General features: G+C 37.3%; 2 protein-coding genes across 2 annotated transcripts; both read left to right on the forward strand.

The window, feature by feature from the left end:
* Nucleotides 1–12,099: 12,099 nt before the first annotated feature.
* Nucleotides 12,100–12,657, forward strand: BGZ61DRAFT_317251 (uncharacterized protein; the record flags this gene model as incomplete). Its single annotated transcript, XM_046238888.1, has 1 exon — nucleotides 12,100–12,657. A coding segment is annotated over one exon (558 nt), but the record flags the coding sequence as incomplete, so codon positions are not given.
* A 2,238-nt stretch (nucleotides 12,658–14,895) lies between these two features.
* On the forward strand, nucleotides 14,896–20,550 carry BGZ61DRAFT_484850 (WD40-repeat-containing domain protein; the record flags this gene model as incomplete). The annotated part of the gene is made up of 8 exons (XM_046249651.1): nucleotides 14,896–15,283; nucleotides 15,349–15,593; nucleotides 15,641–15,765; nucleotides 15,835–16,096; nucleotides 16,234–16,667; nucleotides 16,722–17,892; nucleotides 17,954–20,457; nucleotides 20,538–20,550. 8 exons carry the CDS (start codon nucleotides 14,896–14,898, stop codon nucleotides 20,548–20,550), a joined length of 5,142 nt encoding a protein of 1,713 aa, XP_046096894.1.
* Nucleotides 20,551–20,662: the final 112 nt, after the last annotated feature.

The following is a 20,662-nucleotide window of genomic DNA, read 5'->3' on the forward strand; positions in this document are numbered from 1 at the left end:
CATTATAACCTGCCTTTCTACAAGTTCTACAGCGCCTTTCCCTCGGCATCGTCGACCTCCGTTGACCACTACTTCTCGATAATTCAACCACTACCTATACATTAATATCTCTCTAATCTATTTTATCCTTCCTCTTATTTATAGTTATCTTCTTTTCTTTATATAGGTGGGTTCTTTTTACTCTATACTGCTTATTAAGAGTTTTATTTATTTATTAAAGAATTTAGATCTTAGCTTTTAATAGGGTATTTTGATATATTATTATTTTTATTTTTTTTAAAAGTAACTTAAATATCTTAAGAATTAATATTAAAAAGCTATTTTAATATTTTTTATTTATTTTTTAAGATATTTAAATTAAAAGCTAATTTTAAGTATAATTTTTAGAATTTTTAAGATTTAAGAGTTAGAGAAGCTAATTTTTTTTATAGTTAATATTAAAATTTATAGTTATAACGTACATGATAAGCTTGCGTGACAAATAAGCTTGCGTGACAAAAATCCCTCTACCTACATTATCTCCATTTAATCAATTAATTCTCAACCATAAAATATATCTGACCCTCATATTGAGGGTAGAATCCTTCTTGCACTTCAGGCCCTTCAAAATGACCCAAAATTAAAGCTCCGACGCGCTGCAGAGATCTACAAAGTTGGCTGTATGATGCTATGGCGCCGGCAGAAGGGGATTCAATCCCGACGCGATTGGATCCCCAAATCACGCAAGCTGTCCGATCTAGAAGAGCAGATCATTATTCAGTTCATCCTCGACCTGGATTCGCGAGGGTTTCCCCCGCGACTGCGTGGTGTTGAAGAAATGGCCAACCGACTGCTCGCCGACCGCGACGCGTCACCCGTCGGCAAGCGCTGGGCTTCTAATTTTATCAGGCGACAACCAGAGCTCAAGATGCGTTTTTTTCGTAAATACGACTATTAGAGGGCTAAATGCGAAGATCCAACTATTATTTGCAATTGGTTCCAGCTCGTGGAGAACATAATTGCGAAATATGGTATCGACCTAGCCGATATCTATAACTTTGATGAGACCGGCTTTATGATGGGCATTATTGCAAGCGGAATGGTCGTTACAGGCACAGATAGGCGTGGAAACCCGAAATCAGTCCAGCCTGGAAACCGGGAATGGGTTACAGTCATTCAGGCGATCAATGCGGAAGGCTGGGCGATCCAGCCGTTCATCGTGGTTGCGGGCCAATATCACCTCGCTAGCTGGTATCAGGAAAGCAACCTCCCGGGCGATTGGGCTATTGCGACGACTCAAAATGGCTGGACCGATAATGAGACAGGTTTTGAGTGGCTCAAGCACTTTAACCGGCACACAAAGGATCGATCGACCGGTCGCTATCGTCTTCTAATCCTCGATGGGCACGAAAGTCACCACTCCGTCGACTTTGAGAAATATTGTAAAGAGAACGATATTATTACGCTTTGTATGCCGCCTCATTCATCTCATCTGCTCCAGCCTCTTGATGTCGGATGCTTTGGGCCGCTTAAAACAGCCTATGGTCGAGAAATTGAGCAATTGATTAGATGCTCTATAACCCACGTTACGAAGACCGAGTTCTTCCCAGCCTTCTATGCTGCCCACGCAGCCGCTATGATAAGGAGTAATATTGAGGGAGGTTTTCGAGGGGCCGGACTTGTTCCCTTGAACCCAGAAAATGTCATATCGAAGCTTGATGTGCAGCTACGGACTCCAACACCGGCTGCAGAGGAGGTCGGCCTCCCCGACCCTTGGGTCTCGAAGACCCCAAAGACAGTGCTTGAGGCCAGTTCGCAGTCTGAATACCTTAAAAGACGAGTGAGAAGGCATCAGAGCAGCTCTCCAGCATCTATCCTTGAGGCGCTTGAGTCATTTTCTAAGGGAATAAAGGCAATAATGCATCAAATGGCATTATTGAAGTCTGAGAACCAGATCCTTCGACAGGCAAATGAGACTCTTAGCAAGCGGCGCAGAGCAAAAAGGACCCGCCTACAGAATAGAGGGAAGATGACTGTAGATGAGGGAAGGGGTGAGATAGATCAGAGAGATGTCGATGCACAGGTAGCAGCTGAATCGTCGAGAAGTGGTGGTCGAGTGAGGTCGGTGATGCCGAGGGAAAGGCGCTGTGGAACTTGTGGAAAGGCCGGTCATAATGCAAGGACCTATTAGGCTGTTATTGAGACCTCTGGAGAAGAGTATAGCAATTAGTTTTAATTGATTTAAGGTGTTGTTGTATTTTTATTGAAGTTTTAATTTTGAAGGTTAGTATTTTTGTTACGCAAGCTTGTTTGTCACGCAAGCTTATTATGTATGTTATATTAAGCTTTAATATAATATTTTTTAAATTTAAGAAAATAAATTTAATTTCTTAAAAACTTTTTTAATATTATTTTTATTATAGTAATTATATAAATAATATAAAAAACTAAAAAAACTTAATTTTTAAAATATAAATTATAAAATATCTAATTAATTATTTAATTACTTAATTATAAATTATTTAAAATAGCTTAAAGTATTTAATATTAAGAAGCTAAAATAAATAAAATAAATAAAATAATATATAAAATATAATAATATTATTCTTTTTATAATATTTTTTAAAATTAATAAAATAATAATTTTATATTTATTAAAATAAGAAAATAATAATAATTAATTAATTAATTCTTTATATACTAATTAAAATATTTAAGCTATTTAAGATTTATTTTATTATTAATCTAGCTATTTTAAGTTATTATAATAGCCTAATTATTTAAAAATTAATTTTTTAATATTAATTAATAAAAAAATTTTATATATAAAACCAAAATTATTAAGATCTTAGTAGTCTCTTACTTAAAATCCAATTAGATATCAGAATCAAAATTAACATGAAAATCTACCCAGGTTGCAATGCTGCAGCAGCAGCTATAGGGTACTGCTGAGGTGGAGGAGTCGATGGCGGTGGATTCGGGCTGTGCTAGCCTTGAAAATAGCAGCTTCTACCCCAACGCGGGTGCTTCCTAGTATGGGCAGCGTTAACAAAATGATATCGCGACGGCCTTGCCTAATGAAGAAGTAACTGCTAGAGATACCAACGAAGAGAAGGCACTCGAAGAATTATCTGCCTTATTTAGAGGGAAATTCTTAATAAAGTATAGAGAATTATCTGCTTTCTTATTGATATAAAGATTCTATATTACTATAGCAATACTACTAAGACTACCTTAATATACTCTAAATTTGAAGAAATAATCTATAAAGTTATATAAGATGCTATTTAAGATATCTAAGCTGCTTCTAATATATAATTATAGTAATTATAGGCTGAAGTTATAGTAATTAAATATAATATCTACTACCCCCTTCTAAAGTCTATTTCTATTTAATATAATTATAAAATTATAGTAAAGTAAAATAACCCCCTTAATAAGATATATATATAAATTTCTATTGAAATTGTAATAGTAATTAATCTAGCTATTAGAAAACTAAAAGCTATAGTAGTAGCTTATTATTTTTAAAGTAGTAATATAATTATTATCTTTTATAGCCTAATAGCTAAATATATTATAATAAATAATTAGATTCTTAAGGCCTTTAGAGATAATATATTAATATTAAAGAGAACTTATAATATTATAATAAAAGGTATATTAGCTAAATATTAAAGAGTTAATTATAATACTCTTTATAAGAAAATAAAAAAGGAGAATAATATTATAGTTATTAAAATAACCCTAATATAAAGCTATAAGAATACTATAATAAAAATTAAAATAATTTTAATAGTAAATAATATATTAACTGCCAACTAGCTATATAATAAAAAACTAATATATAACTTAATAATAATAAACTATAAATTCTTTAAGAAGTTACTATAATTAAAGTAATACTTTAATTACTATAAGATAGACTATATTATTAGATTCTATAAAAAGAAAGCCTATTATAGATACTATAGTATTATAGTATATTTAAAAGAAAAAAGAAATACCTACTAGTACTTAATAAAGCTATAAAATATCTAGGATATTAAGATAACTATCTAGTATAATTAAGATAGTATTCTATAGTAAATAGCTACTAGTAATAAGCAATCTAGGCCTATTTATATAAACTTAGATAATTTAAAGATAAATAGAACTTATAGTAATATCTTAAAGCCTCTACTTATAGCTAGCTAAACCTAAAAGACTATAAACTTTAAATTCTCTTCTATTAGAAAAAAGACTCTAGCTGCCCTCTAGATATAAGCTAAGTAGCTAAAATAGCTAGAATAGGCCTAATATTATTATAGTAGTACTATAAAAAGCTAATAAAATACTGGAAAATATAACTATTAAAAGGGCCTTTTATAAAGTATAAAATTCTACTCTAATAATATTTATAAGCTAATTAATTAAGGCTAAAGTAAGCTCTAGCTATATTTAGAACCCCCCTCTAGTATATAAAATTAAAGGTCCTCTAATAAAATATAAATAAGTAGGTAGCTTTAATACTTCTAGCTTTAAGAAGTAAGAAGTAATATAATATAATATCTCTATAGAAATTATATTAAAATCTACTATAAACTAACTAGCCTACTAGCTACTAGTAACTACTATATAATATATTATAGCAGCTACTTAGTAATATATATATATAAAAAATATAAATCTAAAACTAAATATAATAAAGGGGCTAATTAAAAAGAAGTAATCTTTAAGGTAATAGCCTTTAAATAATAAACTTTATAGCCTAGATAGATAGATTAGCTAAAAAGGACTATTTAAAGAAGCTATAGTACTTTAAGAGGAAATCCCTTAATAATTATAAGTAATATTAACTAATATTACTCTATATAGAATAAATATAATAAAATATTAAAAGAGTGAAAATAGTTATTAAACTAGCTATACTTAATAATTAAAGCCTTTAACTTTAAGAAAAGAAAGATAAAAGCTAAAAAGCTATAAAAATAGTATTATAAACTTTATATAAATATTACAGAAAGTATAAGCTTATTATAAAGGGAAGTAAATATTAAAGAATTAAATTATAAACTCTAACTAATTATAGTAAATATCTAATTAACTCTAATTACAACTCTAAAAACCCTTAAATAATATTAAAAAGGCTCTTTATAATCTTAACTAAAGTAAAATAAATAAGTTATATATAGCAGCTAAAGTTAATTAAAGTTAAAGCTAAATAAATTAAAGTAAATATAAAAATTATAGAAAATTAAATTAAGCTATAAAAAAGCTAATTAAAGCTCTTATTTAAATTGTAATTATAGTAACTCTATAGTATAAATAGCTATACTAGTAATTAGAAAAATAGTAAAATATAAAATTAGAAAATACTAAATAAGTTAAATAAGCTAGAAGATACTACTAATAATATAAGATACTACTAAGTAGGAGTACCTTCTTCTTATTTAATATCTTTAGAATAAAGCTATAAATAAATTATATAGAAATAATAGAAGCTATTCTTTAAAAAGCTAGTAATAACTTTAAGATATTCTAAAAAATAAAAGATAGATAAGACTTTATAGTAGCCTCCTAAAATAGCCTATAAATCCACTCTATAAAAAAAAAAGAAGATAAATCTATAAATAATTACAGTAAGAAAGCTAGAATTCTAGTAGAATATTTCTTTCTAAACTAGAAGTTAACTTTAGTAATATCTTAAGGGCTACTACTCTTTACTATTTACTAAAATAACTTTAGAGCCTAAAAATATAATAATAAGAAAATAGTAAATATTCTAGTAAAGATAAGATTATAGAAGGCCTTAGTAATAATAATATTCTTATAGGCCTTCTTAAAGTTATAGTAAGTATTTAATAAGATAATAGCTAGAATAACTTATATAATATAAAGTTAGAATACTTTTTATAGTAATATTATAGTATAATAGCAGTAATACTTAAAAAGTAAATAAAACTAAGAAAAAAAAGCTATACTAAAGCCTATAGTCTATCTTACTTCTATATATAATAGAAAAATTATTAAGTAGCTATTAAGAAATATCTTATTATTATAGTAGAAAGCTCTAGAGCTTCTATTAGAAGGCTAAATAGAAAACTATACTAAGAAATTAATTAAAATAGCTATTTAACTTATAACTAAAGCTATTAAATAGTATAAAACTACTTTAATATTACTATAATTCTATAATTAAATATCTTAAGTACTTTAATATAGTAAACTTTATTTAATTACTTTATATATTTAAATAATAGAAATTAACTCTTAATTAGTAGAATAGACTTATAGCTATTTATAAAAAGAATAATATAACTTTACTTTAATAATAAAAATCTTCTATATTTATAATTTATATAGAATACTATAAACTCCCTCTTTTTTTATTTCTTTTTAATTTATATTAATATACTCTATAAGCTACTAGAGTAATAAAAAAACTTATTATTATAAGCTTTATAGATAATACTAATTTAATAGTAGTAGGCTATTAGTAATAATAACCTAATACTGCCTAAAACTATATAGATAATTATAATATATAGGCTAAAAGATATAGAATAATCTTTAAATTAGTAAATTTAAGCTTTTTACTTTACTAGGAAATACTAACTAATTTAAACTCTATTTAGCTAGGAAATATAATAATATTACTAAGTAAGAATCTTAAGATACTAGAAGTCTAGCTAGATTAAAAACTAAATTAGTTAATCTATCTTAAGAAATTAATAGCTAAAATATAATATTAATATATACCTTAGTATAATTACTATATCTATATAGAGATATAATATCTATAAAAGCTGCCTAATTTATATAGTAGCAATTAGAACTGCTCTAGCTTATAGAGCCTCTACTTTTTACTAACCTATTAAATAAAATAGTAACTTCTAAGAAATAGCCTATAAGCTAGCTATAAAGTAGATAAAAAGCCTTTATATTATAGCTAGAGCCTATAAGGCTACTCTAATAAGAAACTAAAAATAGAGCTTAATATCCCCCTTCTAGATCTTTATCTTAACTTATAGCTTACCTACTTTAAATATATACTAGTACTAAACTAGTCTAATAGATAATTAATAAGGCTATTATAGTAGTATTAGCATCCTACTAAAATATAAAGGCTCTTAAAGATACCCTAATAAAGTAAATATTAAATAGCTATAAAAATAGCTTAAAGATAGAAAAATAGCAGTTAATACTATAAATAGAAATTAGAAAGTATAATAATAGCTAAGGCAGTAAAATAGAGAATATAAAGGGCTATAATAATACTAGTATCTTAAATAAATTCCCTTTAAAATAAACTATAAAATATTATATAGAAGCTAACTAAGATATATTAATAGCCTAATTATTTAATTATAAATAGAATATATAGGCCTTTAAGCTTTTCTTTTTAATAGAAAAATCCTAAGATAATATTACTATAGTACCCTATAGTAATAATAGGCAAATTATAAGTATATTTTACTACTATATATTTATAATAAGATCTTCTTTAAGCTTAAATTATAAAATTATAGAAATATAAAATACTATCTTAGTAATAAATATACTATACTTATAATAGTAATTTAATATAGTAAGATAATTTATTTATATAATTTAAACTAGTAATAGCTCTATAGAAAAAATAAAAGATATAAAAGTAGATAAAAAAGAAATAAGATTTAGTAATAATATATAGATAACTACCCAGATTAATTAATTAAGATATAAATAAAAGTTACTCTATAAAGAAATTAAGCTATAAAAAAGAGTATCTATAAAGAGTATAAGACTAAAGCTAAAGTAATATTATTAAGATATCTACTAGCTAATAATACTATTATTATTCTCTATATCTAAAGAAATCTTAATAGAGTAGTATTAATAAAACTTATTAAGAATAATAAGATAGTAAAAAAATAATTAATTTTAGTAGCTATAAAGCTACTATTAAAGCCCTAAAGCTAACTTAATAACTATTTATTTTTAACTTACTTATAGTAAAGGCTATAATAATAGCCTACTAATTATAATAGCTAAAAATCTCCTTAATCTTATTTATATTATTAGATTATATTAAATTAGTAAGATTTCTAAAAATTATAAAGATATCTATATAGCTAAGAGTTATACTACCTTTTAGTAAGTATAATACAACTAAATAGGCTATAAATATAATATAAATAGAAGTAATAAAATTAGTAAAATAAAAAAAATCTAAAAAAATTAATAGAAACTTAAAAGTATTATAAAGCTACTTATTAAATTATAAATATACTTTCTTTATATAGTAAGTATAGTAGCTACTAAATTCTAATTAAGAGTTAATATTAAAAAAAAAAATTATAAAGCTAATATAAAAATAATATACTATAATAAAGTAAAAATAACTAAAATACTAGCTAAAATTATTAACTAAATATAATAAATATAGAAAATAAATTAGTAACTACTAACTTTTTATAAATAAATTAATAAGAATATTATAAAATACTATAAAATACTTATCTTAATAAAAAAAACTTTTTTATATTAACTAGAAGAATAGTAGCTTATTAAATACTTTTAAATAAAATAAGATAAAAAGATATTAAGCTTAATCTTTTTAAATCTTAGCTATATCTATAGTAATATACTAAAAGAATATTTAAGAAGTAATAATAACCTCCTCCTCCTCCTCCTCCTTCTTCTTTTTCTTATTATTAGTAGGGAAGCTAGGTAGCTATAGCAGCCTTATTAAGGCTTTCTTCTTAGCCTTCTTCTAATAGCTTTTTATAGTAATAAGCTATAGTCTTTATCTTTTACTCCTTAGGGTTAATAGAGATATTATAGTAAAATTAAAATATAATTAAAATAGTAACTAATAAAAATAAAAAAAAAAAAATAACTTTCTATAAATTAATAAGAATCTAGTAATAGTATAGAGACTATAAAAGAAAAGAAGAAGACTTATAAGAGATAGTTATAGCAGAAGTCAGCAGGAATAATAAAAAAAAAGAAAAAAAAAAAAAAAAAAATAAAAAGAAAGGGCTTTTTATAAAACTTAAAAAGCCTTAGAAGGCCCTAAATCTTAAGTCTAAAGGCATAAGAATAGAGGCATATTTAAAGCTATTAAAAGCCTAAACTAAAAGTAAGAAAAGATAAGAATAAAGACTGCCAAGGCAACACAGAGCCCGCCCTGCAATACAGCAGGCGAACCAGCCCGGAAATTATAGGGCCGGGATCCCAAGCAAACAGCTACGCAGGCCCGGCACCCACACACGCCCGGCATACAAGGGTCACGTAACTGGAAGAAGGAAAGGCCGAACTCTTGATGCGACAGCAGCCCGGGGGGCTACTATAAGGTTATCTGGAGGTCCACACTAGGAAGGGCAGATGCAGCACTGCCGAAGCGATTATGAAGAAGGCAAACTAGGCAGGTTGTAATACCGGTTGCTGCGATCTTGTATATAACCCCCCGACGGCTCCTTTATAACCTAGAGGAAGCTAAAACTGGAAAATGGGTAAATATATATTATATAACCTAAATAAGACTAGTAATAAGTTTATTAGTATAAACTTAATAATAATAATAAGTTCTTTAAGGTAGTAAAGTAAAATTATAGTAAGATTTTTATTTTATAGCTAGATAGCTAGAAGATTTTTCCTCTTTAAATTAATTAAAGAAGTTTTATAGGCTTAGATATAGGTAAAATAGTATATATTAAATAAATAAATAAATAAATATTAATTAATAAAATAATATTAGCTTATAATTATAATAAATAGCTAAATTACTTAGTTTTTTATATTAATTATTTAAATAATTATAACTTATTTTTAATTTCTAAATTATATTAATTTTAAATTTTTATATCTTTTTATATTTATAATAACTATTTTATTTATAATAATATTTATTATAAAACTAATCTTATTAAAATTATAAATATTAATAAAATTAATATTATACTTTATAATTATATTTTCTATAAACTTAAATTAAATATAAATAATAATTAAATTTTTATATTTAGCTTTTTAATAATTATATTTATAAAAAAAATATATTTTAAACTCTTAATATTACCTAATAAAATTAGAAATTTAATACTTACTAACTAATAATATATTATAGTTAATAAGTAGTTAATTAGCTATTTCTTTAATATTATATAGTTACAGAAGAAATCTTTATAAATTTAAGTTAAGAATAAACTAAATAATAATCTACTCCTCTAGATCAAATAATCTCCACAAGTTAGAGATAGTATTATATCGAGATTGAATGCCATACTGCCGGCGATATAGCCTCAGCTCAGAGACCTCATAGATCTTTGCAGCACGTCGGAGACTTAATTTTGAGTTGTTTTGAAGGGCTTAAAGAGCAAGAAGGGTTCTTGCCTCTATTTGGGATTGTAACATGGTTGGTAGTGGAGGATTAATTAATTAAATAAGAAGTTGGGTATAAGAGGGAAAAGTACGTCGCTCGCTTATCTGCGTCGCTCACTTATTAAGTACGTTAGTTATATTTAAATTTACTATTTATTTAACTATAACTTACATCTATTTAATATATATATATATTATAGTTATGTAGATCTTTTATTGATATTTAACAAGATGGCATTTTGGTGTGATATTGGCATATTGCCTGTTCTTTTGCACGCCCACTGTACTTGCGTCTCGTTTTTCGTTACGTATAACCTCTTGTAGATGTGCTGACCAACGCAAAAAACCAAGCCTTTCGTGAAATCAGAGGCCGCATCCAATGCCGAAGCCGCCAAACCCCTGCATGTTATGATTGATAGCAGTGTTTTATTATGGGGCTGACTTACTGGTGACACCGATTGTAGGCGCTGCCAGTCAGCTAAATTACCGCGAAAGTTGATGTTGCACAAGTAACACTCAGGCATATTCTCGAATCAGCCACACAAACTGCATATAGCCTTCTCAGCCTATCAAAAAGTGAGGCGGACGCTATCAGACTTGGCATTGCTGCCTAATAATGTTGCCCAACAATGATATCTCGATGCTCCAGGTTCGCCCGTGTCTCTGCCGATTCACGTTGTTGCAGAGCAATGGATCCAATCACTGCAATCAGCCCAGCATCGGGCATCTTGTCATTCGTCACTTTTAGCGCAAGTATCGCCAAGGCTGGGATCGAAATTTACCGGTTTGGCGATTTGGACGATACCTCGAGTCTCGAAGATGCTGTCAACCAGACAAATACGTTCTGCTCTCGCCTAGAGCGCGACTATGTCGACCCGCCTACGGAGAATGGACGGTTACTCATTGTTCTCCTCAAAGAGAGCAAGAGTGTGTCGGATGAACTTCTAGACTTACTTAAAAAAACGAAGATATCCGACGGAAAGCCACGCAGAAAGGCTCTAAGGAGTCTCAAAGCGGCTTGGAATCATGCGAGCAGCAAGGAGGGCCGAAAGGCACTGGAGGGCAAGCTTGCCAGCATTCAAGAACGTGTCACTGGCGTGCTGACCCAATTGACGATGTTTGATGCACTCAATATACCGATGTACGACATAGTGCTGACTTGTTTGTGATCAGGATCGAGGTCAAACACGTCGCCGACATAGTGCGGAACCAAGATGAAAGACTCTGCAGCATCTAGGACAGCATTGACACAGTCTTCGATACCCTCAGTGTCCTTCTGAAAATCGAATTACTGACCCAGTCAGCTGCGAAAGACATCAAGGCCCAGATCGAGAAGCTCGCTGATGTGGACGAAAAGACGATCAAAGCGGTCCGCCAGCAGCGCGTTTTGGAAGGGCTCAAGTACGATAAGATGATAAAACGATCAAACGATCTTGGAGATACCCTGTGCCAGATTTCAAACTACAATCATAGAGATCCATTTTGTTGGCTCTTTGATGTTGACGAGGATCTTCTTCAATCGGCGGAAACTGAATTGGGAAGGGCTAAAGAGGAAATCTCAACCTGGCTATCGTCGCCAGCGGATGAGATTCTCCTCATAGCCGGGAAACCTGGGTCGGGCAAGTCCACGCTAATGAAATACCTGTTCGAGCAACCGAAGACCAAGTTATTGCTAGAGGAATGGGCTGGTAAGTACACAACCCACGTGCAATCCTAGTCGGGAGTCAGTAATGTAACTTAAGTCCTGCAGCGGAAGGGGAGCTCTTGGTGGTCAACTTTTTCTTCTCTGTCCTTGTGGGTGAGAGCCAGCAAACCATCAACGCAGTTAGCCGGTCCATACTTCACGACATTATCGAGAAGCGCCCCGACTTGACTCCGATATTCCTGAAGGACGCTTGGAAGCGAGCCATCGAGTTCCACTGGCAAGACAACACAAAAACTACCATCGGACACCAGGAGGCGTGGCCCGCACTTACAAACATCATCGCCGAGCTCGGCAACCAAGGGATCCGGTTGTGTCTTTTCATCGATGGACTCGACGAGTTCAAGAGGAAAGGGCATGATTGGGGGGATCTAGTTGACCATCTGCACGACTTAAGCCCCCAGTCAAACCCCCACGTCAAAATGTGCGCTGCAAGCCGAGCAGAGCCTCCATTCACAACGCGTCTGACAACGAAGCGAATCTTTCTGCACGATGTTACCCGCCAAGATATAATTAGATTCGCAGATTGGAGGCTGAAATCAATTGAGGACAAGGACGATAGGCTATCGTTTGCAAGGAAAATCGCGGACAAGGCCGATGGGATTTTCTTGTGGGCGCAACTCGTCATTGAAAACATCCGCCTTGAGTTGGGACGCCGAGGACGGAATTCCAAGGTTGGAGTCGATATCCTTGATCAATATACTGGAGATTTGGAAAATCTCTTCAAGGATCTAGTTGACTCAATCCGAAAGACAGATCGCTCCAAAGTATATCGGACGGTCCGCAGCTTTGAAGTGCTCCAAGAGTACAATCTACGCCTGTCGCCACTGGCGTTATCGTTCCAAGAGAGAGCTTCCACGGAGTCCGATTTCGTATCCCAAGTCACGCCCTTGATGTCGAAAATGACATCAAAAGAAAAAGAAGAGAGGGCCGACCAAGCCCTGATCGAATTGGCCAGCATCAGCAGAGGGCTTCTTGAAGCAAACTCGGACCGGAATGAAGTCAAGTTCATCCACCGCTCAGCTCAGGAGTTTCTGAAGGGGGGCCGCATACTTCAAAACGCCTCAGAAGGTGATGGCAAAACGTTCGCAGCTGAAGACGTCGCATCAACTCTCGCGCTGGTGGATATTTGGGACGAATCCCCGTCTCTGCCAACAAATGCCTGCATCAACGTCATGAGGCTACGCCAGGAATACGACCTTGATCGCGAACCGTACGCTTTTTCAGAGAGCTTGCAGATTTGTGCTGAGAAAACTGTACTAGGCGGCATGAAGGACTGGTGGCGCGGACACGTGGATCTCGCCGTTTACACCCCTAAGTATCGCCGTCATGTCATTGTCGCGACACTGCAGAATGATGACAACCCCAACTATGATTCCCGGGTCTTTCGCTTAGACACGCCGCTTCACGTTTTGATCATGCAGGGGCGATATGACTATCCCACATGGAGAGTTGGACGCGGACACCCGGAGACTTTCCGAGCGTTCGCCATGATTGCTTATATGATTTTCGGCCGCAGTCTTCTAGAAGTATTTACTGACGACGATTGTTCATTTCTAGAAATGCTTCTTTGCAAGGACCAAGTCTACCGTCAAACGATGAGCCAGTTTATACCGGCCTTGCAAAGTACCGTTAGGTATAATAACACAAAAGATTGCGAGTTCAATATATGGGACCAGTATATCCTCATTCAATTTTACACTAGACTGAGCGGCTTCATGTTCCGGCCAACAAGTTCTGTGGCTGATGTCCCTATCCTCCCCCCCAATCAACTGGATGAAAATTTCTACTACTCGGCTAAAATCTTCCAAAAGTTTGAGGAGTATCGGCAGAGGCGGCCACTTTGAGGCTTGGGGATGATCAAGAGGACCACTCCTGGGGGGTGTTGAATATGTCGCTTGGGTGGTCGCAGCCAATAGAGCTCAAACTCTTCCAAAAAAGATGGATAATGGATCAGTTTAAAGTGCACTTAAAATCTGTCACGGACAAGAGTGGGCGCAGGAACTTGATCACATTGAGGGAGTTGCTCAAGGACATGAAAAGTGGGTACGGGACCACGCGGGGGGAAGGATGGATCGGATGGTCGTTGGGAGAGTTTCTCAGTGAGACGTCCATGGCTGAGCAGGACACCAAGAAGCATCTCGATACGGCAACGGAGGTTTCTCCGTCGTTGCAATCCAGTCACCATTTTACAACTCTGACAATTTTTTGTCTAGGTATGGTTACAGTCTACCCACTGAGCGTTAGCTAACATACTTGAATAGGTGCGTGCTCTGCAGTACTAGTATGGTCTATTCTCTGTATCTATAAGGAGTTTGCGGTATATGCTTAACATTTATATAGTTTTTTTTACCCAAGTTACTGCTGCTTCTTTATATGGACTGGGTATTTGGTCTGCGCTGTTAGCCTATTGTTGGTATATTTCTTTTAACTGTCGAGCCTCGAGTCCCTCCTCTGAGCGCGCATACTTCTAGGGCCGCATCCTGGTCAGCCAGGATCTCTTCTCTTAAAGGAGGCAGCTAAGTCGACAGAACGCTCATCACTTGACATGGCATTCGAGTAATTTTCTATCAGCTAATTAGCATGGCGGTAACGCGTATTATATAAGGATCGTGACACTGTGAACCATGTAACTGGTTAGTCAACCTTGGCCACCAGCTGCAAGGCATACTGCCTTAACCAAGTCTGCCTGAGGCCAGACTTACAAGGGTTCTTAATTGGAGGACACGGCAGAGATACAGAAAGCAGATGTTACTTGTCGATGGGCCAAAGCGGGGTAATTAATAAATACTTGAGTCAATTTTATGTCTCGTTTCCATCACCATTTCCATTTCCAGCGCGAATAATCAACAAGTTTCTCGTTGACTATGTTCAAAAAGCTGAAAGAGGGTTTCAAACGGAAAACCAGAAGGGACGGACTGAAGGAGTTTCACGATGCCCCGCCTCACGCCTCCAGCTCGGGGACTAGAGATGCTGATCCCCTAACCCTAGCTCCTACGATACCCCCCGAAACGCCCAAGACGAAGACCATAACGGAGGGACAGAAGGAGCTTCGTGATCCCTCGCCTGAAGCCTCTAGCTCGGGGACTAGAGAGCCAGATGCTGAATTCCAAACCCTGGCTCCTACGATACCCTCCGAGAAACGAAATGCCTGGGAAGAAGCATACCAAAAGCTCAGAGCTGATTCTGACTTTTCGGATCGTTTTGCCCATTATGAGGAGTACCTTGTCCAGCAAGCATCTTCGGGCCAAGATGGTAGGCGATTTCGCTTTCGAGATACCAATTTTCCGCTGTAGACATGCTAACGAGGCCTGTTGCAGTGAACCCCGGGACTGATTCCCCGAGGCAGCGCTTCGAGCGTCTCCAAATATGGACCAAGCGAGAACTCGATGCCTTGCCGAAGCGTCGAATGGCAATTTCTATAGGTGGCAGGGAAATTGTGGTCCGGGACAAGTTTCACAAGGCCGTAATGCTCATCGATCGGAACAAAGCCATCGTTAGCGCTGTAGTAACAGTAGAGCCCATTGCTGGGTTGGTTTGGGGAGGCACCATGGCTGTCATACCGGTATGGAGCCTGCCTATTCTTGGGTTTCTCTAACCTCTTTTCCGCAGTATTTGAACAACATCTTCCAGCAGGACGTGGATGCTACAGAGGGATACGAAAGCATTTGCTTGCGTCTCATAGAGAGCACCATGATGGAAGAAAATCTGAGGGGATCGTATTCTCGTCCTTCCACGTTGGTTTTCTATTCCTTTCAAGTATCCCCTATCTGCGTAGCTAAAGCTCGTACTAATTTTCTTTGAAGCTCAGAGAACCGCAAGAAACTGATTTCCACTATTCAAGACAACCTCGCACTCCTATATTTCGAGGTACTCCGCTATCATGTCCGGCTTTTCTTCCAGTACTCCACTCAATATTCTCGTCATGCGATTAACCGTTTTCTGCGCAACCTGGTTGCAGCGGACGAGTGGAAATCTATGGCGCAAGGAGTGGATGGGGCAATGCATAATATCCTCGCACAAATGCACCTGTTGGCCGACAATGAGGCAGGGTTAGCGTATGACACAGTGAGGCGGATCGAACTCTCCAATTCCGAAAACACACAAACCCTTCAGAAGATGCAGTCGAAACTCGATAACAGCAAGGCAGGCAAACCTTCTAATCTGCCATACGATCCAATCTCGATTATACTAACACAAAATAGGATAGTGATGACATGAGAGATCTGAATCAACTCGATTACATCTTCGAGGCCTTCCACGACTCGAAAGATGTATCAAATGCAGGGTCGTGCCTCTCGGGGACTCGGATGGACACCTTGAAGGCCATCAAGGACTGGATCGAAGACCCCGACGGCGAACCAATGTTCCGGCTCACTGGACTAGCCGGCACTGGAAAGTCGACTGTTTCTATCACTGCTGCTAACGCTCTAAGCAGAGGCAGTTGGCCTGATGGCTACTCGCTCGCCAATACCGCCGTTCTCGGGGCCACCTTCTTCTTCTCTGCTAAAAAGGCATCTAGAAACAGTGGCCGCCACTTCTTCGTCTCAGTAGCATGGTGGTTAGGACACACAGTCCCAGGGCTTAGGGATGAAATAGCGCGTGCTGCCCGAGACAATCCGCAGCTTATAGAAGCGTCGTATGCCGATCAACTCGACAGGCTGATACTCAAACCTCTCGAATAATTTGAGAGAGAGCTCTTGTTTCCCCTAGATTTCATCCTCGTCATTGACGCACTGGATGAGTGCGGAGTGGAAGACGCCAAAGGAATCCTTCAAGAATTGAAGAAACTCACCCGCCTGGGCCAAGTCAGACTGCGAGTTCTATTGACCAGCAGATCTGGGACATCTGTGGATGGCGCCCTCGGAGATACACAACAAGCACCTCGATATCTTTCCTTGGAGAAGATTCGCCTCTGTGCAAGCAATGACGGTCCCCAGGTTGGCGTTGATGATACTGATGACGATATAGTCAGGTTCCTGTGGCATATGCTTTCCGATATCGCCATGAGACGGGGATTCCCACACGATTGGCTCGATAGAAAGAAAGTTGTGGAACTTTCGAAGATGACTGGAGGACTGTTCATCTATGCATCTGTTGTTTGTCGCTTTTTTGACCATGATTATTTCGACAACGAGGTTCTCGACAGCCGGCTGAGGCAAATCCTTAGCCGCGATAAGGAATCGGAAACTCCTGAGCGTACGCTCATCGACGACATTTACACCAAGGTGTTGCGATTCCATTACGATACCCAACCTAGAAAAGAGAGGGCTGCGGCGTCGCTGAGGATCAAAACGCTTCTAGGAACCATCGCAGTGCTATGCGAACCAGTGACTATTGTCACACTTGCAACGCTTCTTCGGAAGCCACATGAGCTCCTACGGACCCAGCTAGCCCCATTTGGCCCAGTACTTAATATTCCAGAAATGAACGACGCTGGTCATCCTCTCGACTTCGTTCACCTTTCGTTCGGCGACTTTCTCCTCAGCCACGAATGCCCGAAAGAATTCTCCGTCGACATAACCGCCAGGCACTTTGCAATCCTTGATTGGTGTCTCAATACCATGAGCAACCAGCTCCACCAGGATCAATTTCAGCTTCGGATGCCCGGCAGCCTACTCTCAGGTGTTGCAACCTCATTGCCAGAATCTTCACTGCCAGAATCGTTGCGATATGCTTGCTGCTACTGGATCGATCATCTCGAAAAGATCGACAGTGAAACGCGCCAAGGATTCCTGACGGATCAAGGACGGATTCATAGCTTCCTAAAGAAGAACCTGTTATTTTGGCTCGAGGCCCTGAGCTTGATATCTCGAATATCAATTTCGATTCCGGTTCTCAACAAGCTTCTCTATCACGTCAATGTAGGTAACCAATTGCTTCCTCCTAAAGCCCCTAGCAGGACTAACTATAATTTGGCAATAGCCTTCGAAAAGTCCTAATTTGTATGGACTGCTCGAAGACGCGCTGCCATTCATACGAAGAAACCAGTCAATTGCTGAAAAGGCACCCCTTCAGCTGTACTGCTCCGGACTTGTCTTCTGGCCAAGGGAAAATGCCGTATACAAAGAGTTTTCGCACCTCATTCCAATTTGGATCAAACAACCCAAAGCAACTGTCCAGCAAGGCGTGCAACGCTCCTCAGATGCCAATCTGTTTGTTTTTGAGGGCCAAGAAGGCGACATCTATGGTGTTGCATACTCACTAGACAATACAGCAATTGCAGCCCGGTCTTCCGATGGAGTGACTGTATGGGATGCCATCTCAGGGATGAAGAAGAGTACAATCTCGACCAGAAACGCAATGAGTTTCGCGCTCTCAAATGATGCCAAAAAGCTCTTGATCGGATCAATTGACGAGATCGCAGTGTGGGACCTTGAAACAAACCAGAAAATACGTGTCGAAACCGAGGACTACATCGTGGCGCTCGAATTTTCTCCTCAAGGCGACATTGTTGCTTCGGGTTCAGCAGATGGAACCATTCGTTTGTGGGACATCTGGAAAGGCGATGAAATACGAACTTTCAAGAGCTCATCACAACTTGTTCGATATCTTCGGTTCTCGCTAGACGGCAAAGTCCTGGCATCTGCAGCCGGCTCTAGCCCGACTGGCGGGCCATGGTCACTTGAACTCTGGGACCTTCGGGACGATTCCCTAACAATGACGCTACAAGAGTCCTGCAGGCATATCATGGATATGAGGTTGTCCGCAGACGGAAATCAAATGACCTTCGTGCCAGAGTCAGGTGATATCAAGGTGAAGGCTCGTGGTAGATCCGATTCCTGTTTACCTCTGCATCGAGACGAACGCATCACCACGATCGCGCTCTCCCCGACGGACTTTGGGATGGTCGCGATCGGCTATATCGATGGCACAATCAAGTTACATCAAGCAGGTACGCCCAAAGACATTGGCTATCTCAGGGGCCACCAAAAGTCCATTACCAGCCTGTCATTCACCTCGGACGGAAGGGCGCTGGCGTCAGCCTCGAAGGATCGCACAGTTCGTTTATGGGAAGTGGGCATCACTAGCAGCGATGAACATAAGCAACCAACTGCGCGGATCGCTCGGGCTACTTTCTTCCCAGCAAGCGAGAATATGGTGGAAGTCACGATGAGGGACATGACACGGCGTCCGGGTCACGAGCGGCTTTTCACCACCATTTGGGATTGGGATCTAGGCGGCCAGAACATTGGGCAAACGCGCGAAGACGCCCTCGACATCTCCGAACACCAGATTCTTCGAGAGTCAGGACCTTCCTGGGACGTCGAAAAATTGGAGGTCTCTCCGAAGGGGGATCTGATATTGGTTTGCTTTCGCAACGGCAAAGCTCAGTTTTGGAATGCTAGCACGAAGCGAGCTATTTCAGAGCTGTTTGATGATGTCACGGAAGCCAGATTCTCCGCAGATGGGAAAGTCGTTGCTTTGATCAGTAAGAGTTACGACATCACGGTTCTGAAGGTGCAGTCCTGGGAGCCTCTGGCTGCATTTAAGAACCCCCTCATCCTAGACTGCACACTATCGCCTGATGGTCAGACTATTGCCTGGGTGACCTTCAAAAAGGCCGAGCCCATGGACTTTGAACTAAAAGTATATGACCTTGTCAGGAGCAGCCAACGTTTCTGTAGTTCCTGTGGAATGGACAGCTTGATTCAGCGCCTCATTTTCTCCCCAGACGGGGAGTCGCTTCTACATATGAGAGACGCCGAACCCATGAGAATCCTCGATGTCCCAACAGGCGAGGAAAGGGGTCAATTTGGACACCCACCCTCGCCTCAGACTCGGCCACGGCAATTTTTCACAGATGACCGACGTTCGCACATTCGCGAATTGGACGAGGATGTACATGAGGATTTTGAGACGCCGTCATTTTCTCCGGACGGAATGTATGTTGCATACTCGGAAGATAATCGACTGAAAATATGGGACACCAGGACGATGTCACAGGTCGAGCCACCCGATCGAGGTATCACCCACAGGCTATCGGGACTAGCTTTCTCACAAGGCGGTTTGATAGCCATCTCCTGCCCGAAGTATGATTCCAGCGAGACTGTCGTCAAAGTCTGGGACCTTGTGAAAAAAGTTGAGAAGGCTGTTTTCAGATTTAGTGCTCCACTTTCACTCCTCCGGATCTCAGACGATGCAAAGTTTATCGAGTCCAGCTGTGGACGCCGGCCTTGCGATGCTGTCTACCAAGATCGCCACTGGTCATCTTTGGAAATGATGCCGTCAGATCTGCAAGACCACCTCTACGTTGAATCAGAGTGGATAGTTCAGGGTTTTGGGAATCTTGTTTGGCTTCCGCCGCCATTTAGAAATTCGGCCTCAGCAGTAAAGGGTGGGAAAGTCGCCTTGTTTAACCAGTTCGGGGCTGTAGAGAAGCTGGAATTTCTTCTCACTGATACTCCTCTAGTCAAGGGAAAGAATTTGTAAGTAGTCAAGTTTACTTCCCTCGATAAGAGAACCTAATATTTGAATTTACTGTATTTTTTTGTTATGCGTATTATAGTTGCCATTATTGAAATTACTATTCTGACTACTGTTTCAATTCTGTACAATCACATGCTTGCACGAGTGTGGTGAGGGACCTAGTCTATTAATCTTGAACCCAAGTACACTTTGCTCTTATCTTAC

This window comes from Ilyonectria robusta (genome assembly GCF_021365365.1).
Source record: "Ilyonectria robusta strain PMI_751 chromosome Unknown BGZ61scaffold_32, whole genome shotgun sequence".
Lineage (NCBI taxonomy): Eukaryota > Fungi > Ascomycota > Sordariomycetes > Hypocreales > Nectriaceae > Ilyonectria > Ilyonectria robusta.